Raw genomic sequence first — 19431 nt, 5'->3', positions numbered from 1 at the left:
TTTAAAGAAACCTGTTAATTTTTTTAGAAAATAAATTTTGGATTAAACTCAAACCGGACAGATACCCCAACAACTGACCGAAACAAAAGTTACAAGAAAACTGTCCGAGGGATTTGGAAATAAATACGGTAGTGCCTACTATTTGTCAGATAGTAAAATAAATAAAGTGACGTGATTGTAAATGTGTCACGACTGAAATAATTCCAAACAAGTTTATAAATATTTGTGTATTATTAACGCGATCAATTAGCAACAAGTATAAAGACGGATATGACTTTTTTGCCTAACATAGTTATAAACAATGTTATTATTGGTTAATGAAAATGTCCCAAAAAATTATTTAAGAGCATTTATATTAAAAAAAAAGTCCACATTGTTATGTTTAATGGCGGGAAAAAATATATTTTGTCTATTATCTAAATAATAAGAAATGCGTACAAGTATATGTATATTCAAAGGCTTGGTTTATTCGAGTCGAGCATACATTGGCCTTGAAACCAGCCAGTGATGCTGTGACTGTGAAGTCGCACGCACTCATTGAGTTTGGGCGTTTGGATGATAGCCGGCTTATCTTGTAGCGACGTAGTCAGAAATGAAACAAAGGGACTGCACTCTTTGTAGCCTAACAGAAGTTTGATAAAAGAAAGGACGGAATTCTATTTTTAAAGCCACGCACTTAGGTGGCGACTGCGAGGCTGAAGAATGTGACAGGTGTCAACGGCAAGATGTCTAGTGGCGAGCGAGAGGGGTGGAGATAAAGCAGACAAACAACCAAAGCGCGCTTCACGCGATCACGCCGTAAATTCCTCAAAAAGACCTCGTTATAACCGTGTTCTCGCTATTACCGTGCTCGCTATAACGAGATTGTAGTGTGTGTGTGTGTGTATATATGTATATGTGCGTTTACGCACATCCCTCGGAAGTTACGCATTTCAATTTAACTGTAAATTACGGCTTGTTTGAAGTAGCAGGGTCATAGATTTAAAGTAGTGCTCTTTTTCACCTACTTAATTTTTCATTTCTGTGTGCGCAAAATGACAACGGCACATATGTAGCATTAAACAAAATGCAACAAATGATTAAAATGATGAATCAACAAACACTAGTCACTCTTTCCTTTAAAGTAATTTGCTTCCTTCATTGCCTATTAACTTAACCCAATTAACATTGTTCAGTGGTTTATATTACATAGAAATATCTTCGTTGCCCGAATGCAATGTTTATATAATGCCCTCCTACTAGTCAGCAGCACCTCTGCTAAGAAAAACCACAAACTTTCAGGGCTAGTTTACCTCACTCCATCCAGGAACCATTTTAGTCTCTCATGCTTAGATTGCAGTATGAAATTTAATGGATATTCACTCTCAATCTTTCCAATGCACAAAATCGGTCACTAGCACTATAACAAACTCTATTATTGTGAATTGCAAAAATGTAAACTGATTTAATTTTGCTGTAGAAGGCTTCATAAAATCTATCAAAGTTTTATGACAGATAGAAGTTTTTTTTCTTCTAACACAAAATGTCCTCGTAGCACGCTAACAATAGTGTGGACGGAGCAGAGAATCAAGAGTCACGAGACGTAAACACTAAAGACACGACTCGACAAGAAGATTTAAAAATTGCTTAGCACCGGATTTGCGTAAGACGGGGTGGCATAAGTCGTGGTATTACCTAATCAAAAAATTTATTTGACTTCAAATGCTGAATGTAACATAAAATTATTCACGAATATTGAATACATGATCACTAACACAAAACTAAAATTTATGAGCACCGAGTGGGTAGGTACCCAAGAAGTTTGAGGTTCACCATAATCTTAGAGACCTCGTCACCTTAAGCCCTGTGTGCAAAGTGCAACATAAAGCCCTTATTATAAAACAAGAATTATTCTGTATCACATAGGCAAGTTTATTCCTTCATTCTGTATACATTGATTCTGTAGTACATGGTGCTTGATGTTTTAATTTAGTACGTCGAAAGATCCTGGGCAGACAAAATCTTGAATATCTCAATGCAAACAAGTTATGTAAGGTCTTGTGGAATTTTTTTTTTTTTTTTTTTTTTCCATTGTATTCAATTTATTATAATAATTCATTGTTGTATCACAAGATTTTTTCCATCAGTTTCCATACATTTATTTTTACCGCACTTTGAACTTTTTTTATGCTTTTTATTTTATTTACAGAAAAGTTCATGTCTCTGATATATAACTTTTGGAGATTTTTTTTTCAATGGTCTTATTTTTTATTGACGTGATAACGTCTTATAAATCGATGAACGCCGGCTGCACGCACTTAAAAAGAAATGACTCATTGTCACGTTCCGCCTGTGCCGAGCGTGCAAGAACCGGCCAACCACTGTGCGAGAAAATTTTCTATAATATCAAACAGGTTAAGGCGGGCTTTTTAAAAGCAGCAATTTAAAAAATTTGATTTATTTGTCCAATTTCATCATTTCAAATTAACAATTTATTGACATTGATTTGATTTCAGTTTATTTCTATAACTAATAAGTGTTCGTGATTATATTTAAACAAATTATTTTAATTAAATTTGCAAAAACTGTAAATAATATTTGAAAATTAAAAAGTATGCAATTTTTCATCAATGTTTTCTTATGACGTTATCATGTAAAATTATTGTCCGTAAACAGACTTTACAGACAACACTCTTTTTTTAAAAAAAATGGTAGGAAGCCATATCTAATTTGATAGTTGCTCTAATCTCAGGTAGTAGTGTATTCTAGCATGTAGTTGAGAGGTTATGGGTTGTATTCCCAAGATATCATGGTTGTTTTTATCATCAAAATTTTAATATAAATTGAATTACAACGTGAAATGTGACAGTATTGTTACAATATTTTTAGAATGGAATATTTCTTTATATAGTTGATAGTTGACTATATTACTCTATGTTGGGTAGATTTCGAAGAAAAACTATCTATTTCAGCCGTTACCATAGTGCGATTTCCAGAATATTTTTTTTTTATAGTTTTTCGTTTTATGGTTTATAGACCCCAAAACTATCATCAACTTAATACGTTTTGTTTGGATATCACATTTTTATGGACATGGTAACTGCCATAATTTTAACACAAAACTTTTCCAAACTGATACATTAAATAGTTAATGGGCAAAATCCGACCTAAGGGATAGGCATGGCAGTTTTTTTTTAAAAAACATAAAAATTGCTATTAATTCCCATAATATGATGAATATTGTATCGGTTTGAACTTGTTATAATTCATCAGAGTAATACCAAAAACTTTTGTCTAACTTGATGTTTGGTATGACCAACCGTAACTGCAAGGCGTGGAGAAAACAAGGGTTGAAGGACAAAAAAATCCATAACTCTCTTATTAGACACACCATCTAATCTATTCAAATTGTTTGTAAATCTTACAATTTTTATCTAAAATATTTATCTGAAATAATTTTTGATTAGACAAACCATTCCTGCAAGGGGTTGATAAAAACAAGGGTATAAATAAAAACAATAATTTCCATACCATGTATGCTATTAAATCCATTTTTATTTATTGTGAAACCTTTAAATATTATCTACGACTTTCACCCAACAATTACTGCAAGGAGATGGAATAAAAAGCTACTTCCGTACCATGTCCACTATTAGTAGGTATACTATTAAATCCGTTATTTTTATTGTAAAAATTCTAAACATTATCTTAAACCGTAGGCTGAAACAATTTTTGATAAAACAAACTATATTACTCTAAAAACAGGTTGAATTAAAAAAAAATAATAATACATCCTTACTATCAATTTTTTTTTAATTTATTTTATACCATCTTAATATTATCTGAAACCTTGTTCCGAAGCAAATTTTTTTATGATCATTTATTCGTGCAAGGGATGAAATATAGTGTTTGAAGGTCAAAAAAAAATTCATAACTACCTTTGTAGCCATAAGGATATCTTCCTAAGCTATTTATTGCTAAATGTATTGAGTCCTATGCTATCAATCAATTTGGAATATTGGAGAACAAATAGGATGTACATCAAATTCTTAAATTGTTTCAGAAGTTTATAGAAGTTTCAGAACATTTCCAGAAGAAATAGGTACTTCGAAATCTACCTACGTCTGTAGACTGACACGAAAGATTTTTTGTGTACAATTATGGTTTCCAATTTTGCTGTGTCAAGCAGATAAATGTTAAGTTTGCAGATTTTTTTTACTAGCCTATTAAATCTGGTTGAATCAATATATGTAAGATTGTTTGCGTTTATAAAGAATATGATCAAATGACAACCCACACAACTATTCAGGTGCGTATAAAATAATTAAAAATCAAGGTTTGGTTTACACATGGATTAGTAATGTTATGTTTGTATTTATACAAGCACATAGCATTTGAATAGCACTTACAATATGCCTCAGAAGAACCTGAAAATTAGGTTATTTCTACACTGCTTTCTGTAGCTTAACAACTTATCTTGCTGCTCATGGCTTTGCTGTTAAATCAATGCTTTGACTTCAGCTGTATAAGCAGATATTCCAAGTTTTTAAATCCTAACTTTTTGTCACATTTTTAACCCTAAGCATCTGTTTACAACTATTTGTTGTAAACCCTGCCTGTCTTAACTTGACACATGCAGTGAAACAGCAAAACCTATATTTCACTCTTACCCAACCTGGAAAACAAGAAAAATTAAAGCATAAAGTGTCCAGAAAAGGACATTTTTACAATGAAGTCATGGATTAAATTAATGAAAAATCTATATAGGTTCTGCTGTATGAATTTAATTGGTGATGGTAGTAATTGTTTAATATTAACTTAACAATTTTAACCACTTACACTCTTTACAGCTTTATTGAGCATTACTCACTCTAACAGATTTTAATATGTTAACATGTTTGCTTGCAAAAACTAAAACATTTTATTCATTAAGCATTAAGGAAAAATTTGGTCTTAATAAGTAACAAAAATCTTTATTAATTCATAATAGTAGTATGTAAATTGTACATTTATTTTCAGTGTATATTGTGTTTTAGATTAAGGTAGTTGGAAATATATTAATTTTTTGCTGTGTTACTGTGATATTTTAACATAAATACATTTTTAAGTGTTGTAAAAATAATTTTTGAATCTGTAATTCTAATTTAAAAGTAGGGTGTCTACCAACCGTGAAAACCAGGAAAATATGGGGATTTGACGTGACAGGGAACTAACCAGGAAACAGCATTAAATTTCTAGATAATTCCTGGAATGTTGGGTAGTCAGCCCTTCCTCCTTAGCATTTTAACTTCCACGGGTGATGATTATTCTGATGGCTAAGGCAGTTATCTTTCCCTTAGGTTGACAAAAAAAGTTCACCAAACTGACAGATTCCACATCTTGCCCGCTCACGCAAGCGATAACAACGTGATGTCAGAGTGCTTAAGCTTCTTGACCGCTGTGAAGTGATAGATATGTGAAGTGATATACAGGGTGTATCAAAATTCATGTTACAACGCTTGAGGGTAGAAAGCTCTTATTATTTGCAACCATTTTTGGTACATCCTGTATAGACATGGCCCATATCCTATAAACTAATATTTTAAGTAAAATTTATTTAATTTACCTTATGAAATCAGTGTTGAAAGTACATAGCGCTCGTTAAAAGATACATTTTTGCTGTGTTTATGCTCATTTTAGTGACGGTTGTTCAATAGGCTTTTCTTGGATATCTTCCTTTTTCGGAAGACGTCTTCTAGTAAAATAAATTTTTATTTGATTATGAAAACTTTTTGACTTTGTACCAGAGACGTCTGATTGTTGCTTGTGGCTTGTACGTGATTGGCATAACAAATCTTTTTTCAAAGCTTCACAACATACATCCTAACTCTAGCAGTGACATTGATTTTAAATTATAGGTATTGCTTGGGTTACATCAATGCCCAATTACATTTGCTGTGTGAGATCCAGATAATAATAAATAAGTATACATAATTGCACGCAAGGATGAATGTTTAATTTTATTGTGTTTATTTATGGCATGCCGAATAGTTTGTCCTTCATAAATTTTTCCACGTGGAATGCGTTTACACACTTCTTTGTAAACAAACTCACTGAGTTAGAATCATTGTAAAAATACTGTGGCAGGCTACATAATGACAAATTGTGGTCTCTCTCCGTACACATGCTGACCATCTGAGAAGCAAGGTTATAATAGGCCGTCTGTGATGATTGCTTGGAACTGGTGATAGTGGCAGTGTAGTGCCTTTAATTGTAATGCTGTGCAATTTAAAACGTTTTTCTTTAAATTCACTAAACAAACTTTGATTATTTGTTTTCGTTTGATGACTGGATAAGGCTCTTTGCATATGCCACAATGAGGTCTAAGGCCCTTGATAGACAAGCATAAAACATGGCAGACGACATGCGGAGGGTTACACGTTGGAACCACCTCATGTGGTTGGATGGCGCAAAGTAAATGTTTCTGTTACCTACGCGTGTGATGGTCGGCTGAAACGTGGCATGTCACATTTAACACGCCTATATAGAAACATGTAGCTTAAACAAATGAGCAGTTTACCCGCCGGAATAAATTTATATGCGACTGTTAAATATGTTATAGGCATGGGTGTCACTAGGACCTATTTCAGAGGATGAGGGGACATAAGATTTCAAAGAAATAAACATGGAGCTTTATAGCTTGTGTAAATATATCTACCACCAATTTACTTAAACTTTAAATTAATTGAAAATAGAATTTATTAAATTTAGAATAACACAAATTAAGAAATTAATTTACATAAAAAAAATTTAAACCATGAATAACAATGTTACTTCTTCCTAATGAAGGTGTTGACTTTGCGACTTTATGTTACAGTCGATCATGGGATGTGTAAGTTTCATTAAAATTGCCTTTGGATTTACAAACAGTGCAGTTGATTACTTGTTGTTTTCAATGCACAATGTATCATTTTTGAAAATATAGTGTCCAATGTTTAAATAAAATGAACTGGGCTGAATGCACCAACCCAACGATCGAGGCTTTCCATTTCCACCGTTTTGTCAGTCGTTCACACCGCAGTATCTTGTTCATCCGTGTGTTTTGACGTCGCTACAGCTCGTCCGATATATGTCACCCATCACATTTTCTGTACTCTTATATTACAGGCTTAACTTCTGTCGTACAAATAATCAGTAAAACTAAAACATCCGGGAAAATCAGGAAAAAACCAGGAACTCTAGTTTGGTAGACACCATGAAAAGTTATATCAGTAATAATAGTTAACTAGCATAATTAGTCAGATCAACAGAAATTATCAGAAAATTAATGAAAACTCAATTATTTTTTTTACTTGTTTGTGTAGAGACTAAGTTAGAGTTTGTCACGTGTACAAGTCTGAGAACAACCCATGATGTGTGTCAGGGGTGTCGGACATCGCTCTGAGGATCGAACCGAGCCAGCAGATGATCCGCCTGGGCGACACGGTCGACCTTCACTGCAGCTCGTCCGGAGACTCCCCCACCTCTTTCTCGTGGTCCAAGGGCGAGGGACGCCTGGGCAACAACATCCAGACCTCTGGAAGCATCCTCAGGTGGGCTTGGTGGTCCGCGAGCAGCGTCATCGGTAGGACTATGGTTGGGAGGGTGATGATCGTGATCTTCAGGTTTACGTCAGACCGTTAAAGGTCCTCTATCCTGCATTCTATGGTTCGGCACATACCGCAATCCCGGCATCTAGCGAGCCGCTTGTGTTCAGTTATTTCCGGGTGGATTCCGGCTGTTGACCTTGGGCGCTAGGTCACACGTTACTGCACTACCAGCATTTTTAGTTTTCTCAGAGTTTATCCTTATGGTCTGTTTTCATTTCAGTACAGTATTTTTTTTTCTATTTTCTAGTGGTTTACAGTTCACTTTCACATTTGATGGGAATATTTACATAGTGATTTTTTGAAGAAGACATATGCTCATCTGTTTTTTTTTTCTTTGTAAGAAGCATCTTATTACATTTTTTTTTAATACACTTGTACTTGATGTATATTAATTTTTTTTTGTTTGTTTTTTTCCCCATCATGTAATGTAGGAAACTACAATGGAAAAATAATTATCGAAATACAACCCATAAAGAGTGAAAAGAGATTAGGTTTATTTTTTGTAATAAAGAATCATTTTTTTTCCAAAGTTAATCAAGTGGATGGTATGATCCTAATTACAAATAACATACATGAAGAGTTACGCTGTATGTTTTTATTATTTAAAAAAATCTTATTGCCCATAAGATAAAATGGGTGGGAATCTTATTTTATGTATTTGGAGCCAGGATTATACAATAAATAGCAACCAAACCGAAATAATGCCAAAATGTAAGTCAATACAATGTTTAATACTGAAATCCAAGGCAAAAAAAAAAATTACAAAATGCCTGAATATTTGTTTATTAAAATGTTAAAATCAATTTAAAAATATTTAGTTGAAGCTTTTATTCCAAGATATTAGAAATGATCTACTATGTAAAACAATTTATTTAGTATCTAGTTGAATTTTTTTCCAAGTATATTGGGAAAATAAATAAAGTATAAAAAATTATTAAAAATTTAACTAACAGTTGAAAAAATACAAGCAGTCAGCATCTGATACCATGCTTTAAACATTGTATGTATGTTGTTTTTCTGATTCATATTTATAGTAGGTAGTTTAATAATACGACATTGATAAAGGTACATTTAATTTTGAAACTAAGTCCGCACCATAAAGAAACTTAAACCATACTATTAATTTAATATTTTTTCGTAGGTACTTTTAATAAAGTTGTTTGAAGCTATGTCAGGATGGCGGCTTGTAGGTTGTTTGTTCGTGTGTGTTGTGATCGGTTTCGGGAGTGATAAGACAGGATATTGGAGAGTGGGGGAAGTAGTAACAGCAATCTTGGAGTTGAGTAAGGAGGATATAACAATTACAATAAATAGTGTTTTTTTTTTACATTTTGTAATTTTATGTATTTATGCGTGATTAAAGCAACATATTTTTAACATTCAGAAAAATAAAAACCGTGCAGCTAAGAATTATCAGATGATGACATGCTCTAATGTGGTTGCAGTCACTTTTTACCTCACCAATGCCATGTTGCAACATCCAAAACATTGTGGAAATGGTGCTTGACTACTTTTGATGATGGTTATCAAGTATAAATTATAATTCCCTTTTTTAAGCTATGTCACTTCCATAAAAGACCTTTATAACTGTTTCCACAATGCAAACACTGCAGTGTTGGGAGTCCCGCAGTCATGGTGCAGAACATCAGCTGGACAAAAAGCAGCTTCATCCAATATTCATCCAGTAAAGTACGTGTGGCCAATTGTAAATTGTAAACCATAAATTTGGTTTCAAGAGTAATAAGTAATTACTACACCTACCCAAAAATATTTACTAGTATTCCAAGAACTCTTTGATTTAAATTAAACTCAAACAAATGGCAATCTTAAATGTAATACAACCTACAACATTTTCTTATGGGACAGCTTAGATTCTTAATTGACCTCAAACGTTTGACAGGCTCACATATAAGGTGAATTCAAATTAACCTCAAATAAGTTACGTACAAAGTTTATCCATCATTAGATGTTAATTTTTTTTACTCCCAGCTATGTTAGTTTCTAGTTAAAAAAAAATTTTAACATTCTAAAAGTGGCACTTTGTTATTGTGCCCTTTTTAATTTAATTGTTTTTCACTACAGGGTGGAAAGTGTGAACCTGGATAACGGTGGTGTTTACACATGCACTGCAACAACACAAGATGGCGGCTCCTTTACGGCAGACTACATTCTAAAGATTCAAGGTGTGTTTCTAATTTTACTTTACATTGCAAAAAATTAAAATTATCAAATGTGGATTTATTTATCTTTAATTGAAATGTTAATATTTTTTAAAAGTAGATTATTAAGTATTTTATACATATTTAGTAGTACAGCTATACTACACTAAATGCTTTTTCATTACAACCATTGCATTCTTATCGATAATTTTAACATTTAAATTGTTCTATTAATGTATATATTTATAATTTTTTTTTTTACTTTCCTGCTTTCATAAATGGTACATGCTTTGGTGAGTCTTTCTACATATCACTAGTAGTAGTAGAAGAATTTTTTTTTTTCATCAGTGGTTCCCAACTTTAATAACCACACTTTCCCCCTGACAGACAATAAATTTGGCTTACTCCTACTGATTTAAATGGTTTAAAAAAACAAATGGTCTAATAATCTAACAAAGGAACTTATTAGTTATAGAAGTGGAAAATAAGTTTGTAAAAATATTTATATTTCTGTTATAAATTGAATCCAGTTGTTAAGTTTGACTTGCTACTCAAAAAAATCAAGAAGCAAAATAATGTATTTTGCAAATATAACAGTGTGATGTTTTAATTCACACTATTTTCCACGGTCATCATTCTCTTGTTTACTGCTCAGCCCTCCCGCAAGCCGGGCCACTGGTTTTTCAAATATCCTTATTGGACTAAATTAATTTATCTTTTGGTTTTTTTTTGCCATCTCTTATGTGTCATTACAATTTTTAACAGAATGTAAGTTTTTATTATTAGACAAAAAATATTTACACTTAAATTTTTTTTAGAATTGTACTTATATTTTATTTTACCTTCATTACTATTAATATATTTACCAATAACTTTTGTTTAATGTTTATTTCCATAAACAATTACAAATTAAATTTTTAACACAGTTTTGTTTTCATTAGTGTAGTATGAAAAAATACACTAGTGTGTTTTACCAGTGGCGTAGCCAGGATTTGTGTATGGGGGGTGTTAAGAAGCATGTCCCCCCCCCCCCCATATTAAAGCGGGGGGTGGGGGGTCCTACCCTGGGAAAATTTTGATTTTAAGGTGTAAAATAGTGCTATTTTAGCAGTTTTTGGTACTTAAATTTAAATATTGTAATGGTAAAAATTTTATTAATTTTAATATGAAATTTGTTTGAGTGAAAATAAGAAATTAATTAAAGATTGGGTCCTGGCGGGGGGGGGGGGGGGGGTGAACCCCTAAACCCCCCCCCCCCCCCCCCGGCTACACCCCTGTGTTTTACTGACAAACACCTAAATGAAGTTACAAGTTGGCTTTGAAAGCCAATCTATTTTGTTTGTTTGAATTACATTTGAAACAAAAGGCTCGCAGCATTGAAGAAGTTCGAACACATCCGCATTGCAGTGTGTTCGTTTCTCCGCTTGAAATGTGAGTGGGCGGTGTGTCCTTGCAGATGGGATGACAGGCGATGCGGCTGCGATCGAGACCAAGACCGCCCCGTACGGCTCCACCGTCATCATGGACTGCGACACGGACCTGGAGAAGCCCGTTGCGTACAGCTGGTCAAAGCAGGGAGGAACACTGCGTGCCGGCGCCACAGCGCGCTCTGTAAGGAGCTTTCATTTTGGACTTGGTGTTTCTTTCGAGTTATCTTAAATTTTTAAATATTGCGCTACAATTTTTATAGTGTGTCTCACGCTGATAATGTAGTACAGAATAAATGTTGACCACTGTTGCCATATTGATACTATGAGGCTTTTTTACTTTAAAAATTTAATTTTGAAACCATTTATGATAAAAATTAAGTTTTTTTTTTAATCATACTAGTTTTTTTCATCAAATTTAACAGATGGTTATAAAGGCCCATACATATACAAAATTTTACTAAAGACAATTTACATTATATCTCTGTTAATTCAGGCGAAAGGATTAAGGAAATAACATACGTATTTGTATTTGCTTCCGTAAATCTTTTTCTCATCTTGGTCTTGGTACTTGTTTATTTATTTTTTAATTTTTATTTTAAGATGACATCTTAAAGTCCATATACTTGTAGGTATTTAATGCTAAATTTAACGTTTTTTATATAGTGGTTCAAATGTTTTTTTAGAAGTATTTGAATTGTTTTCTATTTTATTTATTTTCAATATGCTGGCCAAAATTTATTTTTTGTGTGTGTTAGGTTTGACAGCTTAACTGTTGGTCTGAAATGTATAGACGTGTCACAATGACAGTCGCATTTTGGATATAATGTGAAGAATTTTTGGTTGGATTAGAGCTTAAGGAGGAGTGAATGAACAAGAAGATGTCACATTGGATTCAAACATTTAGTATTTACATTGTTTAGTTTTAATATTGAAAATTGCTTTCATTAAGACAAAGATAAAACGTTAAGAGATTTTCAACAACTATAACATAGTGTGTAGTATTACTGCAGTGTAGTTTTCATCCCCAGAAATGAATTCAGTTCTTCACTCCGGTGATTTCACAGGGGAAGCCAGTCACTACGAACTTCAGTTATGCCTTAATAAAGCCAAATTTTGAAAATTAATTGATAGTAAATTGTTATGGGCTAAAGCCTTTTGAAACCATGATGGCATCTTTTCATTACTATCTCTCTCCCCTCAGGTGAACCTTGAGGAAAAAAACCCAACTCAGGAAACATCCACCGCATCTTTGGTGGTTGTAGGGTGAGATCCTTGGCTATGACTAAGACCTTTTTTTTTTCCATGAATAAATCTGAATGCTCTTTAGACTATGATTATGTATTCCAGTGCCAGCAGTTTCTTTATCATTAATATTTGATCGTCTTCAAGAGAAGCAGTTGACTTATTCGTTTACCAGTGGCGGATCCAGGATTTTGGTTTGGGAGGGGCTTGACCCAGCTGAGGCTAGACTTTATCAAGGCGAACACTAAAACAATAGTGGACCCAGATGCTTTTGGTGGGGGCTAAAGCCCCTTAGCCCCCCCCTCAGGATCCGCTACTGTCGTTTACCAACAGTAAACATTTACCTGAAAGAAACTCATCCAATCATGAAACACAGAAGATGCTACAGTGTCTTAACTCTCAGCTGGTCTCTACATTTTTATTCATGAGAAATACGTACGCCAAACTATGATTTGTTATTACAGTCTTCGTTTTCTTGCTCTGTGTGAGTAATTATTTTGCTCTCCCCTCCCAGGAGAAGCTGACGATCACGGACGTGCGAGGGCAAGACGCGGGCACCTACGTGTGCACGGCCCAGAACGAGAACATGAAGATGGACATCCCGACAGTGCTGGTGGTGACGGGAGTCGTGCCCTACTTCGCCCAGGCGCCGACGTCCTACATGGTGTTCCCCACCCTGCCGGACGGCTACCTGGAGTTCGACATCACCGTCTCCTTCAAGCCGGAGTCTGCTAATGGTTGGTCACCACTCTTAACTATCATTCGTCCACATTTGAAATAAATCCTCCAAATTAATGTGGGTTTTTTCTGAAAAGGAACCCCTGATAGTTCCTACCTACTGTGTGTAGTTCTTGTTCTCGATTGGTAAGGTTTTTAAAAGGCACAAAGGTACTATAGGTGTTTATTTAACGATGATCTGTTTTAATTTGTAATTTGTCCAACTATTATGTATACAATTTACATTTTTTCAGGGGATGAATAGTTTTTTTTTGTATACTGTACTTTATTTTTATGTTTAAAGAATTACAATTAAAATTAATTTGAGTTTTAAACTATTATCTGCATTTATTAATTAGTTCATTTATGTACATATTTTCACTTCTTTATTTGAATAAACAGCAAATATTTATTCTTTTTACTCAATAACTAAGGAGAGGCTATAAGCAGTAACGTATTTTTAAAATCTAGTTAAACAGTACCACGTATTTTAATCACAGCAAATTTTTTGACATAAATAACTTGATAATTTAATGTGATTTGTGAATTAAAATTATGTTTGTTGCATTTGCACCATCAGAATAAAACTATTAAGAACTCTGATCGCTGGACCAAGTAATGACATTTTTTTTAATTTTATATAGAATGTTAACATTCAGATCCTCAAGTGCTAGTTCATAAGATTTTTGGTTCTTGTTATGCTATTTTATTGGTAAAATTTTGTAATATTTAACTCTTGGTGTATTAACATTCTTCTCAGGGAAATTTAATGTATGTTCCTACGTGTAATTAGAAATTTTGTGCGCATCCAGTTTATGGAAACGTTAATATCTAATATCTGCCAGCATATTGCTTTGAAGTGCAGACTTGAAAGTGATAAATTTTTCGCGTGCCTCAGGCTTAATCCTGTACAATGCGGAGAAGAAAGGCAAGGAAGGAGACTTTGTTTCCTTGGGACTGAACAACAGTTACGTTGAGTACCGGTTCGATGTTGGCCGCAGCCCAGTTCTAATCAGGTCGTCGCGTCCCATCAGCCTGAGAGAGTGGCACACTGTCAAGATTGACAGGAAGAGGAGGGAAGGTAAGTGGAACTGAATAAAAAATAAAATTTATTCGTGTTTTAAAAGTTTTTTTAGCAAACCGTTTCTTTAGCATTATTTTTTTTAATGTTTTGAATATACTTCAATACAATCAATACAATATCCTTCATGATAAAAGTTACTCTTGACTGTTGACTGTTTGTGGATCCCTGTTATGTTTATGTTAATAACATTAAAATTACCCAATTATTTTAAAGTCACTTGTCTACACTTGAACCCTGAGCTTTTTTTTTCTAATGAATTTAATCCTGTTAAAACCTTTCAATCAATTAACTGTCGACTTTTGAATCTCCCTTAGCAGGGATCCGCTGTGTATGTATTAAAATAGGATTTTAATTTGAAAATCTGAAAACTTGCTATCTTTTTTCCCCTTAGATTAAATAAATACAAACCTATAATTAATTATTATTTTTATTTTAAAAATTACAACTCATCTTAAAATTAGATATGTGTGTTTTTATGACCTTTTCTTTTGAAAGTTATTTATATAGTAGCTGTAAGTATACAGCATTGTTAGTAGCAAGAAAAGTTTTACTGTCAAGTTGAGACTTTTATAATTATTTTGTTCTGTATTGTAGGTAGGATGTATGTTGACGACGACGGCCCGTTCACTGGGAAAACCCTTGGCCGCTACCAAGGCTTGGATCTGCGTGAACCGTTCTACCTGGGCGGAGTTCCAAGCTTTGATGACATCCACCAAGATAACGGCTTCACAAGTGGCTTTGTGGGTAAGTGGGCACAGGCTGTTTATGCATGAAAATGTAGTACAATTGATAGTATGTATTTCACTAAAGCAATTATCATAGTAAATAATAACAGTGTAAGTGAAAAATTTTGTAAGATATCAGTGAAGACAGTATGTTCATGTGTGAGAAGCCACATCGCCAAAGGCTACTACTGTAGCCTCATATGTTAGTTGTTAGTGTCAATAGTAATATAAGTTTTTTTGAATACAAGTGCTCAAATTTAAATTCCCCCTATCCTTTTTTTTTTTTCCTTCTGCCTCAAAAAAAATTACTGTATCTTCCACTGAATATCCATCAAACAATGAACTGTATATTCAACACCATTTTGCTGTATTGTGACGGGGAAACCCTGGGATAAAGCAGCAACTGAATATGAAAGTGAGAGAAATGGTTGTATCCAATTCCCAAAACAACTTAACAATAACCAAAGGCAGTGGAGGGTTTGTTTCCTGACCAAGATTTCTTGTAATCAAACAGCGATAAAATATTTTATTTTGGTGCATGCTTGGTTGCTGTCAGTAGGTTGTTTCAACCAATTTCATCATTATGGTGATGTTTATACCAGAGTAATGGTATATATTGCAGAATTCAGTAAAAAAAAAACATGTGAGCTGGTCTTTTAGTACTTGCCTTAGATGTGTAACATCTAACCTTGGTAACGAGCAAATTCATGTTTTCTCATGTTGCATGTACATCAATAATACGAAACTAGGATGCAAAATTTAACGTAGAATTATTTCAAAATAATGCTGAGCTTTATAAATACATGCAAAAGTGTGTTTTCAACTACATTTCTTATCGCAAATCTCACATAGTTTTCCTGCACCCACCGCTATAATTTGCTGCCGGAGCAACTAAGTCAATTATTGAATTATTTGTTTGCAGAAATTTAAACTATATGATGTAATATCACTGATAAAACAAAATAAAAAAATTAAAAAATTTAAATATTAAACTCCAAATTTGGACCTGAATTTTATTTATTAAAATACTGCCAATCTTGTTAAAATTCATTAAATAGTTAATACTGTTTTCTCATGTCTTTGTGAACTTTGGTTTTTGCAATCCATGCAATCCGCCACAGATGGCATCACTGTAGTTGTTACACATTACAGTTCCTCGACTTCCATCACATTCACAAAATTACTTCCATGAAATGCTGAACACCAATTAGCTAAGATTTTATACAAAATTCAAAAATTAGTTCTCCTGGAATAAGTAAATACCCTCAACCCTCAAGTATGAATTTCTCTTATTTATACTTTACAGCATTTTGTTTTTGCATAAAGTGTAAATTATATTATTATTATTATTATTACTGCAGTGTTTGGTATGGACTGAGCAACTCTCTGGGAAAAGGGATCCTCTGTAGCTGTGATGGTTTATGTGTTATGATCAAAGGAGCAGTGAGTCAGTACCCTAGGTTTCTGGAGCTCACACAATCTTGGAGGTCCTGTTCGAACTTAAGTCTCTGTGCATGACCATGAGACGTAAAATCTGTTACAAATCACAATCAAGCTTTCTGGGAAAAGTTTGCAGATACATATATATATATATCTGCTGGTGTCCTTGCAGTGGCGTAGCCAGGATTTGTGTATGGGGGGGGGGTGTTAAGAAGCATGCCCCACCCCACCTCCCTCCTTGTATTAAAGTGGGGGGTCCGGGGGTTCTCCCCCGGGAAAATTTGGATTTTAAGGTGTAAAATAGTGCTATTTTAGTAGTTTTCGGTACTTAAATTTAAATATTTTAATGGTAAAAATTTTATTGATTTTAATATGAAATTTGTTTGAGTGATGAATAAGAAATTAATTAATTATTTGGTGCTAGGGGGGGGGGGGGGGTTGAACCACTAAACCCCCTTCCCCCTGGCTACGCCCCTGTGTCCTTGCCCCCGTGGAGTTCCACAGCAAGCGTCCGAGTGTGAAACCCATGTGTGCTCCCAGGCTGCATCAGCCGGCTGGTGATCGGGGCGGACGAGAGCGACCTGGTCCACGACGCGACCCTGAGCCAGGGCGTCACGACGTGCGAGACTTGCGCGGCCAGCCCTTGCCAGAACCACGGGGTGTGCCAGGAGGCGACGGAGCCCCAGGGCTACACCTGCATCTGCCCGCCGGGCTTCAGCGGCCTCAACTGCGACAAAGTCGGGGAGACCTGCTTCCCAGGTGCGGTCGGAAACTCTTTGAAAAGTTTTCCAAGGGCTCTATAACAATTTCAAAACCTACACACTTCGTAAAGGGGATCAAAATATATGTATTTTAACATCTAGAAGGATATCTTTTGAATTTATTAAGCAGTAAGTTGTCTTAAAATGGAAGTTTTTAAGAATGATTAGTTCTTTGTATCTCTATTTTCTTAAAATAAACCACATATCAGGTTACAGCTTCCATATTGCATTTTGCAGCTCAAAAAGGCACAGAATCAACTTTTCAGCACTTGCTGAAATCAACATTCAAGAGTTGTAATTATTATGATAATTGTAATTGCTCGAGAGATATAGTAAGTTATTCCTGCCGGGGCTTACAGAATAGGGCCTTTGGAAAAATATGGTTGATGCCTAGCACTATAAATAGCTAAGAATTGAAATCATAGCATAGTATTGAAAAAAATCCAAGTTGGTAGAAAATAATTTCCCATGAGAGTGTTTCACTGTCTGTCCAACAGTTCCCTGCCTTCCGTTAAAGGTTTTTATAATTGGGGAGATTTTTGTGTGTATGAGGCACTGAATAACTTCAGCTCTCAGGGCAGTGCTTGATGGTTCATTTTAATGTCTCTCTGCCTGCATTGTCATGCTGTTTAGACACTACTAATCATTAATGTTGATAATATGAAACATGGCCCTCAGATAGTTCAGTACACATTAGAAATGTATTTTCACTATTTGTAACCGGGATTAGGCTCTATAAGTAGGTGGGTGAATATCGGGCTCAGATGGGCGCAGCCTGGATGATGTCATCTCTTTGTAAGCTATACTTATGTTCTTAAGCTAAAATAGAATTTTTAGGATTACAGTTGCGTATACATAGTTTGAATTACTCATTCAAAACCTTGGTAATTATTATTTGCATTTTGCACCCCTCCCAACGTTTGCTAGCAGCAACATCCCCACGTATTTTTTATTATACGCCTTTTCCAAGCATTTTGGATAACTCAGATTTCTGTTAGCCGGGTTTTTCCTGTACTTTAAAAATACATTGTTTTTAACATAATTTAATGTTACGTTATTATTAAAAAAATATCACTATGGTCACAATTTTAAAAAATTGCTGTATTTTTTAGGGGCTTGTGGCAGCGGGCGCTGTGTCAATAAGGATGAAGGCTTTTTGTGCTACTGTCCGTACGGCAAAATTGGAGACAGGTGTGAAAACAACATTGACATTATTGAGCCTGCCTTCGCAGATGATGCCTACGTTGCTTACCCTACGCCGAAAGCTCTACGCAGGTAAGAGACAGTTACATTTCATGCATGTGGTTTATTTTTATATATTTTTTTATTTCACTCTATCACTCTGTCTCTGTCTTTTCCACATAAAAGAGCTATCCATAACTGATGTTTTAGGGCTTCAATTTTTGAGACATCTAACTTCTGCTGCATATTGTAAAACTTTTACACCATTTTGTCGTTTTGAAGAGATTTAACTTCAAAAATGTTTATGCTTAGTTGATCTAAATTGTTACTGAAAGAAGTGATGAAGTGATACATATTCTTACCCATAGTCTTGTGACTTACATTGTGTAGTTTTAAGTCTTTGATTTTTTTAGTCCTTCCTGCATAAAGCATCAAACAATGTTTAAAATAATTTTATCTACCGTGTTTTGTCATTTTCAATCTTTAATTTTTATTGTTTACTTTTGAAGTGCTTTTCTTATCTCAAATTTTAAGTTTTATTTCCTGAATGTATTTTTGCAGACTAAAAGTTACTCTGAAATTCAAACCGGAAACTACAGACGATGGCGTGCTGATGTACTGCGCACAAAGTGAAGACGGAAATGGCGATTTCACGTCTCTTGCTATAAAAGACAAGAAACTGGAGTTCAAATTTGACACAGGCTCAGGTAGGGTGTGGATAAATATTCTTTGGTAATCCGTGGTTGCGTGGTTTTTAATTCTATCCATGTCCTTATTCACTGTGTGGTAAAAAAACTACATACAGCTAATAAAAAGGTTTTGAATTTTTTAGTGGTTTAACACCATCAGTGATTTCATTTGCTTACACAATGATAAAAAAAAATTTGTTCTTAGTTTAAAAACAAGGAGATTTTTCCCTCTGCCAGAGGCTTGGCCAAAATATTAATCAACACCAAGGCAACACAATAAATTCCTTACGTAGTTAAACTGTTTTTAGTTTATTATTGCATCAATTAGATATTTTTGTGTTTATGAATTTTACACAAAAATGACAGCAAATCGTTCAAGCAAGTAAACTATTTTT

The 19431-nt window shown here is 34.2% G+C and overlaps 1 protein-coding gene across 27 annotated transcripts in view; it reads left to right on the top strand.

Annotated features, from left to right (window-relative positions):
- Positions 1–19431, top strand: part of LOC134542023 (basement membrane-specific heparan sulfate proteoglycan core protein) — a 649742-nt gene that overhangs the window by 603935 nt on the left and 26376 nt on the right. For all 27 annotated transcript variants that reach the window (XM_063385818.1, XM_063385827.1, XM_063385841.1 and 24 more), the window contains 9 exons: positions 7382–7550; positions 9690–9790; positions 11223–11377; positions 12953–13175; positions 14054–14236; positions 14834–14983; positions 16945–17163; positions 18278–18440; positions 18909–19054. In XM_063385818.1, the coding sequence (XP_063241888.1) occupies positions 7382–7550; positions 9690–9790; positions 11223–11377; positions 12953–13175; positions 14054–14236; positions 14834–14983; positions 16945–17163; positions 18278–18440; positions 18909–19054 (1509 nt within the window). The remainder of the gene's footprint in view (positions 1–7381; positions 7551–9689; positions 9791–11222; positions 11378–12952; positions 13176–14053; positions 14237–14833; positions 14984–16944; positions 17164–18277; positions 18441–18908; positions 19055–19431) is intronic.

The sequence above is a fragment of the Bacillus rossius genome (genome assembly GCF_032445375.1).
Source record: "Bacillus rossius redtenbacheri isolate Brsri chromosome 4 unlocalized genomic scaffold, Brsri_v3 Brsri_v3_scf4_2, whole genome shotgun sequence".
Lineage (NCBI taxonomy): Eukaryota > Metazoa > Arthropoda > Insecta > Phasmatodea > Bacillidae > Bacillus > Bacillus rossius.
Note: the sequence above shows the minus strand (reverse complement) of the source record. Positions and strands in the feature narration are given on the sequence as shown.